The 13,803-nt window shown below is 40.0% G+C and overlaps 1 protein-coding gene across 2 annotated transcripts in view; it reads left to right on the top strand.

The window, feature by feature from the left end:
* The window catches only part of LOC114563739 (aryl hydrocarbon receptor), a 48,739-nt gene that overhangs the window by 22,299 nt on the left and 12,637 nt on the right, over nt 1-13,803 (top strand). The window contains exons 3-4 of one of the 2 annotated variants that reach the window (XM_028590558.1): nt 8,874-8,980; nt 12,894-12,983. In XM_028590558.1, coding sequence (XP_028446359.1) covers nt 8,874-8,980; nt 12,894-12,983 — 197 coding nt within the window. Of the gene's footprint in view, nt 1-8,873; nt 8,981-9,052; nt 9,261-12,893; nt 12,984-13,803 lie in introns of those variants that run through there. The other variant, XM_028590559.1, reaches the window with a different exon arrangement.

Genomic DNA, 13,803 nt, shown 5'->3' with positions numbered 1-13,803 from the left:
CCGAGAGCTTTGACGACCGCCTGGAGACTGATAAGAATTATTTTGGCGATGTGATATGCGAGGCACGCCTAACGCAGCGACCTGAATTTGTCTTTTTTTTTTTCTTCTGTGCCCAGTTAAAAACCGATGACATTACTTTTGAAGCAGATAAAAGGAGCACAGACAGCCAAAAAAACAGCGTAGAGTATTGATAAAAAAAAAAAAAAAAAAAACAGACGCCCCCTGACCCCACTACCATCCACGACCAAACCAGACATTGTGTCTTGGATAGTATATTATCACTGTTGATTTTGATCATCAACATTTGCTTGTGTGAGTTCTATGCTGCAGCACACACACACACACACACGCACGCACGCACGCACCGTTTTAAACCTACAGGGCTGGCTCACTGCCGCTTTGGGGGCCCTAAACAACAACCATTTAACGTGCAGCCAACCATTTTGTAATAACATTTTGAAATCCAACAATATGTAATGTAATGTAACAATATGCTTTTTCAAATTGCAAAATTGTGACTGTTTACACCCCCCCACACACACACACACACACACACACACACACCCTCTGCACACACTCCCAGAACCCAGAACCTCCCTCTTCTTTTCTTTTTTTCCTTCTTCTCAGGACTTTGTTTCAATCCAAAGCTGCTGTTTCCTTCTTTTCCTTGACATGCCGAGATGACACTCTTGTCTGATCACGAAAAAGTCGTTTCCTTCCCCTAAAGTCATGGAAGTAAACGGGGACATTAATCAACAGACTGATGGGAGGTTGAACCTATAAGTGACCCAGCTCATTGGCTGTTATTTGTTGCAAGCACTGCCCTTTCCTGCACATCTGCGTGAGAACAGAGATCTCTGTACAGGATCTACTGGAACTAAATGTTTTCAAATCAAGATTATATTCCCCTGTGCATTGCTGGCATGCTTTATACTTTCTCGAAATCTGGCAGACTTCCAACCAGTGACAGCGTTTCCTTTTTTCTTTCCTTTTGTTTTCAGTGTTTTAACTCCATACAACATGCTAATACTACTTCATAGATACGTATGTTATTGAAATTAGTACACACTGTGTCACATAGGTTGTTGTTGTTTTATTTCAACTTAAAGCATTTCAAAAATTTAGTTTCAGGTTTATTTTGCGCCGTTTGTTGATTACTGGCCAAATAAACATGACTTAAGCCAGTTTTAGTCTTTGTTTAATTCTCACTATTCAGTGCTTCAAGCTTAACTGATTCTGTTTTGACTGTTTCTGCACTACAGTGGTACTATTACCACACTGGACATAGCTGTACATACTGTACATATCTGTCTATATGCTTCATACTGAATATCCATATTATATATATATATATATATATATATATATATATATATATATATATATATATATATATATATATATATATATATTCAGTTTTTCTTATACTAATACACTGCATATATCTCTATTATTCTTACTGTTATTAAAATGTCACTGCTACTACATTGCACATATCTGTACATGTTGTTCATACATTGTTTATATTACATTGCCATATTTATTCTGCTCTTGTAAGGCAACTGCTCATACACTGCACATATTTATATTTCATTAATATTACTCCAAACCACCTTCTGTAAACCAACTGTACACTATTGTCTACACTGCACTATATCTCTTGTCCTGTCTATACTTGTATATATCACATTGCACTTTTCTGCTCTTTTTGCACTTCTGGTTGGACGCAAACTGCATGTCGCTGTCTTTGTACTTGCACTCTGCATAATGACAATAAAGTTGAATCTAATCTAAAATCTAATCTAAACTGACACCACTTTATACTTTGACCTGTTTTCCTTTGCCCTGAATAGTCAGAGTAGATTGCATGTTGAAAAACACGTCTGCACATCACAGTTCTTTGGATTTCACTTAATTATACCCCATGATGAAAAGATGTCAAATCCTTTAAAGGCCGCCTCGTTCCCTGAGTGACAGGGATGTTTGCCTGGAGTGAATCTTGCATCAAAGGCATGCTCTACATTTCACCAATCCCATAATGGCTTGTTTTCAAGGAACAGGAAGCTAACCGTTTAGTAATGCTAAAATGTGACCTCTCTTGCTGTCAAACTACACCTTTTGAAAGTGTTGGAAGGTGCTTTTAGGGCGGCCGTAAAATGTTTTGCATGAGCGTTTCATTGCTGTTTAATATGTTATAGGGGTTGTTTTAGCCAAGTTCCATAAACTGTAAAATTCCCAATGTGACATTGTTGACACCGTTTCTTTCGATCTTTGTTTTTTAGTTGTCAAAGTCAAAAATGTACTACTGTCTAGGAGCCAATGGGTTTTGCGGGGTTATATCCCACCACAGAAAGCTGGGTAGTCTATAAAACAGGCAAAAAATCGGACGCTTGGCATTATTACGTGATAAATGACGTGAAATGGATTATCAAAATGTTGCGTTTATCTACTAATCGATTAATTGGCACTATACTCATCTGTCTAGTGTTGCAGTGGTGCTGGGAAAATCCCCACACTGAACTGTAAATCAGTCCTTATGCTGTAGCTATGAACAGTGAGAGCACCGGGGCAGCTCAACGAAGAAGAAGAAATCTGTCTTTTAGTTTCTATTCACACCTAAATACCATCAGATACAATCAAATGATATCAATCAGTATAAAACTAAATATTGTGCAACAGGATTTCGTTCCCACTCCTGTCCTGCTCTGTGAAGGCGATGTGTGTATGTTTGATGTTAGTGGGAATCTGTGTTTTTTTTTTTTTTTTCTCCCTCTCCTTCACTGCCTACCACAAATTTACAGGAATGTCTTTCCAACTTCTGGTCAAGCTCTGGCCAAGTATCTTTAAACGTGTTTCTCCTGCAGCTACACGGAGAACTGGAAGTGCACACGAGCGACTCTGCAGCGTCATAAACTGTTGAGCTGTTAGCAGCGGGGAAACGATGGGGAGGGAAAACACGATGCAGATTCCCCCACTGGGGAAGAAAACTAGAATGACATCAAACAGGCACCAGGCGGCCACAATGAGACCCCCACACTCACAAACACTGAATAGAGGAAAAAAAGGATTTGGACTTGAAGTCTACGTTTGCCTGTGTATGTTTGGCTGAAGCACTAATCGTTAATTGTGTGTGCAGGCATTTCTGTTTCATTCTAATATGATTTAAAATGTTTGTCTGTCCGATGGTTTGTATCCCATACCGGCTGCACATGTAACTCCCATTTTATGCTGATAGTGGTTGTATGAAAGGGTCACATTGTGTCAGACCTGCAGCTTTGTGTGCCGTAGACCGGTGATTGTCAGGCTGTGCAGGTCTGGGTGTTTGTGTTAACACTGTGTGAGTTCTAGCTGAAGGATTGTGTGTGTGTGTGTGTGTGTGTGTGTGTGTGTGTGTGTGTGTGTGTGTGTGTGTGTGTTTGAGGGTAGTGTTCAGGGCCCCTTCCCTCCTTAAAGAAGTTGCGTGACTGGACGGACGGGTTGGGAGAGGCCATATCCTGGGATTTTCCTGTAGTGGCCTTTCAGATAAGGGAAGCGCTCTTGTCGGCTATTGCTTACAAAAAACCCCTAGGGGCAGATACAAGAGGGCTGAGTGTGTTTGTGCATGTTATGTCTGTGTATGTGTAATGTGTGTGCAGATATGCAGGCTGCCAGATCAGTTCTCCCAGCAATGAGTCTTCTGGCGGGGGACCAACATTTGAGATAGCTTGCTTTGCTTTTTTTATGCTGCTGCACGCTAATGATTTTACATTCATATTTTTTATTGATCCACAAAAGAACCATGTCCATAGTGCGGCCACATGGATGTAACAGCAAAAGGCAACATACAATAGAAAAGGGAACAGTATGCCATTTTGTGTGGATTAACCTTTTCAAATCATACAAACCATTAATATTCAGGATAAATCCTACATGTTTCAAACTTATGATAGCCAGGTTCAGAATATAACTCCAGTAAGTACATAAACTCAAGTGCTGCCACAGTGATGTAAAAATGTTAATGCTGTTTTTGCCTTGCCATGTTAGCCACAGCTAAGTTATACTTTTATTTACATATTTTTGCATATTATCAAGGCTTAAAGTTTGCAGTACAAGCTTGTTCAAACATTGCAGCCATAAACATGCAAAATGATTCCAAACAATAGCATGACTCTTCTGAATTTGAGAAGCAATGATCTTTGACATGACCTGACATGGCGGGGCTGCCCAGAGAACAATGACGATCAGTGAGAAGGCTTTCAGCAGGGGCTGAGTGACTTTACCAAGATGCCAAGTTAAAGCCAAAACCAACAGTGGAGCTGAGTAGTTACTTGGTGCAGGCTGTCATTCGATGTGGACATGTACATGCACTAACAAAGTGATGCAACTTCTGCCTACACTGGAAGTTTGGTTATGTGTTTGAAAGAAAAGAACAGGCACCTCACATATCCCTAATATAAAACACAACAGAGACGTTGCCAAGAGTTCCGTAATCCCTTACCTGGCAATGGTTGTCTAAACTGGCTTTGTTCTCTGGCTGACATGTTTTCAACACCCAGCGGCTCAAATGAATGCTAGTGGTGTCCTGTTACTTCAGGTTTTGTAAGTCACAGGACCTCTAAAATAGCGCAGGTAGAGGTTAGGAAAGTTTGAGTACAGTCACATGATGTGATTGGTGGACAGGCCTCTTAAGTAGCCTCATTATATGAACAGAGGAGCGTCCATCTATGTATAGCCTTAGAGAAGAAACTTGTTGTGCCTATCTCAGCCTTAAACATGCCGAGGCACATGTGAAACAAGTCACATTCTCAGCTATCAAATAGACTTTTTACTTCCAAATGTCCAAGTGTGCATCTGGAATTTGTAAAAGTCAAGAGACTAGAAACAGTAGGCCTGTGTCTCCAGGCGAGATGCAATATTTAGATGCTGCTGCCGAGTAAACTATATAATACCTCTTTCCCACCGATGGCAACAATGATTGTTGTTTTTCAAAGTGTGCGGCGTCCTGTGACGACTAAACACATTGAAATCACCCCGCGTCCGACCCACCTCTCGCCCTGGGTGGCCGAGCCGAGTCAGTCAACCTGGGATAACCCTTTAAAACGTAAAGTCCCATTATCTATTCCCCTGCACTATGCTGCATATTAGGGTTGCTAGATATTGACAAAATGTGATATTGCGATATTCATTATGAATATCGCGATATCGATATTAATTTTGATATTTCTTTAACATACGTAAATTTACAAAAGTTCTGGGAAAACTCATCAAAATAGATTCATAACAAATAAAACAAGTTTGCTTACAATACAAAGTTTATTATAGTCATATTGGACTGGTAAAATAAACAACGGCCATGTCTACAGAACAGGACATGTATTACTGGTTGTACAGTATAAAAACAATACATAAAGAGCATGTCTACAGAACAGGACATGTATTACTGGTTGTACAGTATAAAAACAATACATAAAGAGCATGTCTACAGAACAGGACATATAAGAAACAATAAAAGTAAAAATATTGCATACTTATCGCGACACTTTCGATACAACAATATCCAGTCACACATATACAGTGACAGTGTTGGACCCAGAAACGTGACTACTGCCATGTATTACAACTAACAAAGTTGCTTGCATGCTTGGTTTGTGCTTTTTATCTGTCAGATACAACATCTGTGCTGCTGTAGTTTACTTAAATAATCCCACAACATATAATGTATATCAGTGGATTTGCAATAAAACCACATTTCAGACTTTATTATTTATCTTACATATTACTGTATGAATGTGAGTTATGGCTCTCTACTTTATTAGTCAGGGATGAATGATAAGAAGCAGCTCTATTTTCCATTTACGTTGTTCCCTTTTAAACCAGCAGTTTTTAGTCTTGTAAAAATCCACTGTAGTGACCTGCTGATTTGACATATTATTAAAGGACAAATCTGGCACAAAATGAACCTAGGAGTTAATAATATACATGTACCGAGTCGACCGTGGGATATGTTTTCATGCTAATCGAATGTGACCAGTTTTAGTGCAAACCGCTAATTAGCTTATAGTGGTAGTCGTCGATGCACTGTTAAAGTAAAAAGACAACGCCGTGCAACCAGTAATGTAGCTCAAGCACGGCGTTCGTCGTTCGAATGGTCGTGACTGCTTTCCCAAGATGGCGCCCGCCTGTATATGAACGGTAACGCCTTTCTAATCTATCTTTTTAATAAACCGTCTGTACACTTCCAAAGTTCTCAATGCTTTGGTTTACATGTAGGGACCCTCATTATGCTACCGTGGAAGTGTGGTGCTATTTTGAGCCTTGTTATTGATATAGAAATAGAGATTTTTTTTACTTTACCCGTACCCCGACGACTAGCGTTATAAGCGTAAGACAAGTTAACCTCTGAGCGTTATAAGTGGTTTGCGCTAAAACTTGTCACATTCGATTAGCATGAAAACATATCCCAGAGAACAGTCGACTCGGTACACATGTGTTATTAACCCCTAGGTTAATTTTGCGCCGGAATTGTCCTTCAAGATAATTTTATTATTATAATAAAGACTAAGCTGCAGGTTTGTTAACTGGCCTTTTACAGCCTTTTTTGGAAGAAAACTGACTTTGAAAAAAGAATATTCTAATGCTATTCAGTTAGCCTAAATAGCACGGGACTCTCCTATGTCCAGATTTTGTCGCTCGTGTGCACTTTTCCTTCATTTAGGGAAGACCTGTTAAAGTAAGTAAAGGTCAAGACGTGGTGTATCGTTACAAAGACGTACAGTAGGGCAGCGAGACAAGAAGACTGACCATCTGAACTATATTTTCTAAATTGCAATTATTTACCAAGTGAAAGGGAATCTTTAATGTTTTACCCAACAGTCCGTTGTGTCGAATAGATTTTGCACAGCTAATACCTGGTAGTAACTTTGACGTACTGTTTTTTATCGTAGTCTTTTAGATAATGTGGTTAAAATATGGATTTGCGTACAATCGGCCTCCAACACGAAGGACTCAGTTCCAGTGATGTTGGTGTGTTCATAGATCTCAGCAGTTAATGTATCTTGGTGGGAAGAAGAAAAACTAAAAACTGCAATATGACTAATAAAAAGTCGATTAAGCTGAGGGATACAATGTGTAACTTTGCTATGACAAAAAAGCTTAAACTCTGAAAGATGTTAATGTTACATCTGCTGACATAGGCAGAGTTTGAAATTCGAGCCAGGGGGGGCAAAAAAAAAAAAAAAAATTGTAGCAACTGAGACCTGGGGAACACAGCACGATCACATATGGACAAAACAAACATGCTAAATAAACATAGGTTTATTTTTTTAAGCAGATTTGAATTTACATTGTAACAATTTAAAACCTCGAGCTCAATTTAGTTAAAAAAAGAAGTCCATAACGCATATAATTCTTGAGCGACAGATGCAAAAAATCCACAACAATCTCTGTCCCCACAGGGCAGGCACAGACACAGGCGCTCTGCTGCTGCGCAGGCTGCACGCTTCTCTGTTCACAACGCTGCCTCTTCTGCTTAACGTGAAAAAGCTTAACGTGGTTTAATGTACCTCAACAACAATCACCAAATTTATTATGGCCATATCTTGAAATGAACACTTATGCCTGTCAAAAGAACTTGACAGGCTATGGCGAGGAAAAAGCGAGGAAAAAGCTTGTACCTAAACAATGATTACCAAATTTCTCTCATATTGCTCCTCATAACCACTGAAAACTGTCAAAAAATCTAACCATAAATGTGGTGATGATTGATCGTTGTTTAGGTATATTAAACCATGTTAAGCTTTTTCATGTTAGGACTTATAAAGCCCATGAGAACCGTTGGGAGTCAACCAACGGCTGCTCCGCTGCCCTGCTGAAAATGTGAAGCAGAAACGCTAAATGTCAGATAACGTCCATAATAATTGGACTTTGGGTTCTATTTTTTGACAGTTTTCCATGGTTATGAGGAGCAATATTAGAGAGAAATTTGGTAATCATTGGTCATTGTTTACGGACAAAAACCTGACCTGCGCGAAAGAGAAAAAAACGTATGCGTCATTGTACCCAGCACTTCTGGAAATGTACCTCCGAATGCGTCTCTGTCCCCAACACATTTCAAACCAAACTGATGCCCGTGGGCACGGCTGTGTTGGAGCACAATAGACAGACGGTGGCAGAATGCCCCGACACTTAAATTCAACTAACATGTAGGTTAACAGTGAACAATCAGTGTTGGACCTACAGTCTGTTGAGATGCCTCTCCAAACGCAGAAACCAAGCGCAATCGCACCATAAAACCTTAAGACACGTTAAGAAAAAAGATCAGTATTTTGCCGTAATCCAATGACATGAAAACAAGTCATCCACAGCGATCAGTAGATTCACAATCAGAGTCACGGTGTATCTAGCAAGGCCTATACAAGCGTCACATTCACCAGTCAGCTCCAAACAGGTGAACGAGGTGAATAAAACGTATCAAAGTCCAAATCTACACAAAACGCGCATTCAATTAGTAAGCTGACAGCAAATTTATATACATGGCATTTAGGCAACCTTTATTGTAACGTTGGCACGGTAAGATGTCCCGACTAGTGCAACAAATTATTGTTTTTTGCGTCCTGCATATGCGTCTCAGGTGAGAGGCAGAGCCCTGAAAAAATATTATTTTTACTAAAGCAGTATATGAAATCAGATGTATTACCTATCCCCATTTAGTTGTATGTGTTTTTAAAGTATTTATAAAATATCTGGTTATGTCAGAAGTAATTATTCCACTCATTTTTGAAACAATGCAATTACCCGTTTCAGCTACCAGGGGGGGCAGTGCTCCCCTTGCCCCCCCCGCAAACTCCGCGCATGTCTGCTGACCCCTCCCCTCTGTTTTCTCACCCTCTGTGCAGCAACGATGAAGAACAGCAGCAGTGGTCAGATGTTCTCTGGAGTGAACGGGCAGAATGGGAACAACGTGGACACCGCAGGCTTCTCTGAGGGGGACCTACTGCTCCAGGTAAGACAAGTTAACCTCTGAGGGGGACCTACTGCTCCAGGTAAGACAAGTTAACCTCTGAGGGGGACCTACTGCTCCAGGTAAGACAAGTTAACCTCTGAGGGGGACCTACGTCTCCAGGTAAGACAAGTTAACCTCTGAGGGGGACCTACTGCTCCAGGTAAGACAAGTTAACCTCTGAGGGGGACCTACTGCTCCAGGTAAGACAAGTTAACCTCTGAGGGGGACCTACTGCTCCAGGTAAGACAAGTTAACCTCTGAGGGGGACCTACTGCTCCAGGTAAGACAAGTTAACCTCTGAGGGGGAAAGCACCCATTCAGACGCCACTTGTAAATGGACCTTAAATGGTCACATTTGCAATAGTCTCGCATTGCCAGACCTTCCTCCACAGCGCTGCGGAGGAGGGTCTGGCTAGTCCACACCGCATTCCAGTAATGGGAGAAAAAGGTGCTCTGATTTATTGGCATTTCTTTAAACCAATCAAAATCGTCTTGGGCGGCCAGACGCAATAACGGCGCATCTGCAAAATAGCCTTGGGAGGGAACTTGTTTTGGTGGAATGTGCTTGTTCCAAAGCTCAGATTGGACAGATAGTCTAGCTAGCTGTCTGGATTTCCCCTGCAGAGATCTGAGGAGCAGTTAACCATAGTACTCAGAAATCCACCCGAGTGTGCCAACGCAAAGAAAGCGGAAGATGAGGGACATCGGGTGGATCTTTTTTTTTTATCATAATGATTGCTACTTTTTTTTTTTTTTTTTTTTTTACAGCAAGCGGCAAATAGTGTAACTTTTAGATGCAGATGAAAACAAGATTCTTTAACACTGATCCTAGGTAGCAGGTTTGGTATTACACCCTTGTAACAAGTGTCAACCAAAACCACAGAGTGCCAATCCCACGAGTCCAGCTATTCAGATGAAGCTACTTAAAATCCTTTCATACAGGGGAACAGTGTGTGACTGGTTGTTGTAAATGCATATTTGATCCATTTATATAATGCTGCTGTCACTAATTGTCACTGTTAACTTCAGTGTGCAACTGTTTCTCCACACTTACAAAGCACAATACCACACATAATTGCATTAGATACAATTTTGTTATTTTGCACAATTTTATCTGATGCGGTGTAATATTAATACAATTAATTAATAATATGATATTAAATGAAATAAAGTACAAAAGTAAGTTTTGCATAAAAGTAACTTCTCCAACATGCTTTTCTTTTTCTCTTGGACTTGTCCTGTAGTCGTTGCGTAGACTTGAGTGCCATTTAAATGTAAAAAGCAATAGAGAAATCCCCCATCCCTGAAAGAAACACCTATTCTTCAAAGCTAACCAATTTCAACTGGGGTCAGGAGGAGCACGTCAGGAGACGTGCAGTTACCTTCTCAGATCGACCACAACTTTCAGTCTAAAGGCAACTCTAAACAGCTCGCACAAAGATCACAACAAGGAAAAGAGCACCGACTCAAATTAAAAATAGTCTAAATACACCTTCATACAGTTTCAATGTTACTGCTGTACGTGGAAGAAAAAGTCTCACGGCCGATTGATAACTGAATTGCCTGAGGCTAGCAGGTGCATTAATGCCCAGTAAAGACTTTGTTTATTTGTGCGCTCGTCGTGCTGTGTAGACCTAATCCAGGTCTATCCATGTCGGGGGAAGTTTTGACAGGTGAGGCTGCTTGCCTTGGTGACTCTTGCCAAAGCGTGGCCACGCTCTGTGGCTCTGAACAAAACCAGTGCTTTGTCACTGTTTGATTTCATGCTCACCTGTCAGCTAGATTTTCACACTTTATTCTGCAAAGGGATCACAGCAGGCAATGATTGTGTAATACAAAGGCCCTTTGAGAATCAGCAGCTGTTTGGTGTTATTGTGAATTGAGTGTGTTCTCTGCAAAGCAAAATAGACAGTAGTTAAAAGAGTAGCATAACATTACATAGCGATTTATATTAGTTTTTTTTATTTAGACAGAATGGGATTTAAAGGGATAATTTGGATCTTTTGAAGTGGGGTTGCCCCCAGTTTGGAAAGGCAGACAAAAGTACTGGCACATGAGCTAAAGTGATGTCCTGCTGTGGACGGGAGCAGCGGCTAAATGTATTTTAGACACCTAAAAAAAAATCTGTATCAGTCTACGTGTACGCTATATTTAGAATATTTTCACTAACAGGGAACTGTTGCACGTATAGCGTAAACTTAAACTGATATTGAATTCTGTAGGTGTTTTAAAATGTGTTTATTTGCTGCCCCCGTCCACAGCAGTACATTGCTTAGCTTCCATGTTTGTTCCCTACTACCATAATACTAAGACTGTGGAGAAGTAACTCACACAACCACACTCAAAAGACAAGAACCATCCCTTCAATCTGTATTTATTGTATTTAACGTGGATGGTTTCATACAACGCTCTTCACAAGTAAAATAAATGATCAGTTCACTACTTTCATTGAATTTTTAGTTTTATAGCATTTAAGAAAAGTTTTTTTTTTCATAAAAGAACGTTGAAAAAAGTGACAAATGTTTGGGGGAGGCACAAAAATGCCAACAAGTGCAGAAAAACATCAACAGAAACATCCGGAAAAGTGGCAAAAAAAATAACTTTGATAAAAGTGACAAAAACTTTGAAGAAAGTGACATAAACATCGAGGGAAAAGCAACAAAAGTGTTGAAAAAGACAACCAAAACGTTGGAAAAAAAAAATTCTCATTTTAAATTTTGATCCAGAAAAAAACAAAAAGTTGCATGGTCGACAGGAAGACAACACAAGGGTTAAAAAAAGGACACTTACTGAAAGTATAGAAGTCTGAACACAGCAGACATCAGACAAAAGGCGAAAAAAAAACAACAACCAGCGACCGGAAAAACAACAAGTAATCATTCAGCAATAATCGACTATAGTTTGCTTTTTCTTTTACCAGGATGTCATGTTGATAAGGCGGCTTACCCTTACTGCACATATTATGATGTGTTCTACAACGGGGCAGTGTGCAATTTAGTTGGCTAGTGGCAGTCTCTCCAACATGAGCATGTCCATGCAGAGTGATGCAACAGATAGACTTTGTGTGTGTGTGTGTGTGTGTGTGTGTGTGTGTGTGTGTGTGTGTGTGTGTGTGTGTGTGTGTGTGTGTGTGTGTGTGCATGCAGTGTGTATGTTTGTTGACAAAATCTATGTTATCTTACTGCGTCGATGCAGAATCGTCCAGGTCTGCATCGCGATGCAATGATTCATTCCAACACCCCAAACTAGAAACTGGTGACAGTTGACATGTAAAATGCTAATTGCAAGTCAGAACTGTAGTTTCAGATTTTTCTGAGGGGACTTCTAGACAGCGGAAGCATATTCTGAGCTGTCTTTGCTATTTTAAGGACCCTCATTGCTGGAAACTTGCTGAACTGCTCCCCTGCTAACACCAAACACTACTAACTTAATGATACAATTCCAGATAAAAACCTTTTACCAGCCACTGCTCTGTGAGACACCAGCACCTTCATTCACTGCTAGTATTGTGAAAAGTTACATGGATATGAACAATGCACAATAACAATATATGTATCGATGGATTAGACTTTCCTCTTTTTGATTAGTGGCGTCATTTTCAAAATCAACGACCTTTCGTACCAAACTATTCCCTTTAGCAATTGTAATTATAATGAAACGATAGTAAAAACCCAGCTTCTCGTTAAATGATGATACTTATTTTACAATGTGTTTGCACCCTTTGGCACGTGTATCTGCTTGTCCTATGAGTGATTTTGTGCCCGTTACAGTTGCCATGTATGTCTGATATTCATATGTGCATGCCGCCTTGGTCTGTGTGTGTGTGTGTGTCACTTACATACCTGGCATGTACATGCCATTTAAATGTTTATGTAAGCTCTGAGTGATGACTGACTGTCTGTTCCCTGTGCAGGCTTTGAACGGGTTTGCGATGGTGGTCACATCAGAAGGATCGGTGTTCTATGTCTCTTCCACCATCAAGGACTACCTGGGCTTTCATCAGGTGAGATGCTGGCTAACTAGTATTAGATACAGTATTTGTTTAGGGTCAATTAGTCCTCCTTTAGACTTGAAAGATTGTGGTTCAAAGTTATTTTTCCTCATTTGAATTCATGTCACAGCCACAAAGAGAGGTGAGAGAAATTGAAGTGGGGGTGGAGAGGGCTGTCTAACACTTGGGTCTCAAAATCTCCCATCAATGTTTAGGTTGGTTGGATGAAAAATTATTCATCAAACCATTCAGTGACCCCTTGTGGCCTATATGGAGGAGTATGTATTCGTCATATTTTTCTAATTTATTCAATTCTTTGTCCCGTCAGTCACACATTTTCCAAAGAAACTTACTATACCCATCCACTCTTGAGCTGTCATTTTATATGGTCAATATGCTCTCTGAACACTAAGGGTTTAGCAAAAAATGGCTAAATACATTGCTCCTGTTGTAAAACCCTGTGGAAGTTAAACTCAGGAAGTTTTTGCAAATTCTTAATATAAAAAACATATTTTTAATAGTGAACTCATTTGGACGGGTAAAAAGCAATTCAGTCTTATCTTGGCATGTTTTGGGTAAAAGTACACCCATTTAACTGAATTGTAATCATGCACTGCATTCAGCAGCACACTCTGCTGTCACATGTACATATAATTTGCCAGCATCTCATTAAACAGCAGTTCAGCTTGGATAGTGAGGAAGAGGCCTCGGAGTCTGACAAAAAGGGAGGCCATGGAGAAGTTAGGAAGTCTTTTTTTTTGCAGGGGGATATTAAATAGCAAATGTTTTCTTGTTGTTGTTCACTGAAAGTTCAATACAATGTTAAATGAGT

The sequence above is a fragment of the Perca flavescens genome, chromosome 11, assembly GCF_004354835.1.
Source record: "Perca flavescens isolate YP-PL-M2 chromosome 11, PFLA_1.0, whole genome shotgun sequence".
NCBI classification, from domain to species: Eukaryota; Metazoa; Chordata; class Actinopteri; order Perciformes; family Percidae; genus Perca; species Perca flavescens.
This window is presented reverse-complemented; position numbering and strand designations above follow the sequence as displayed.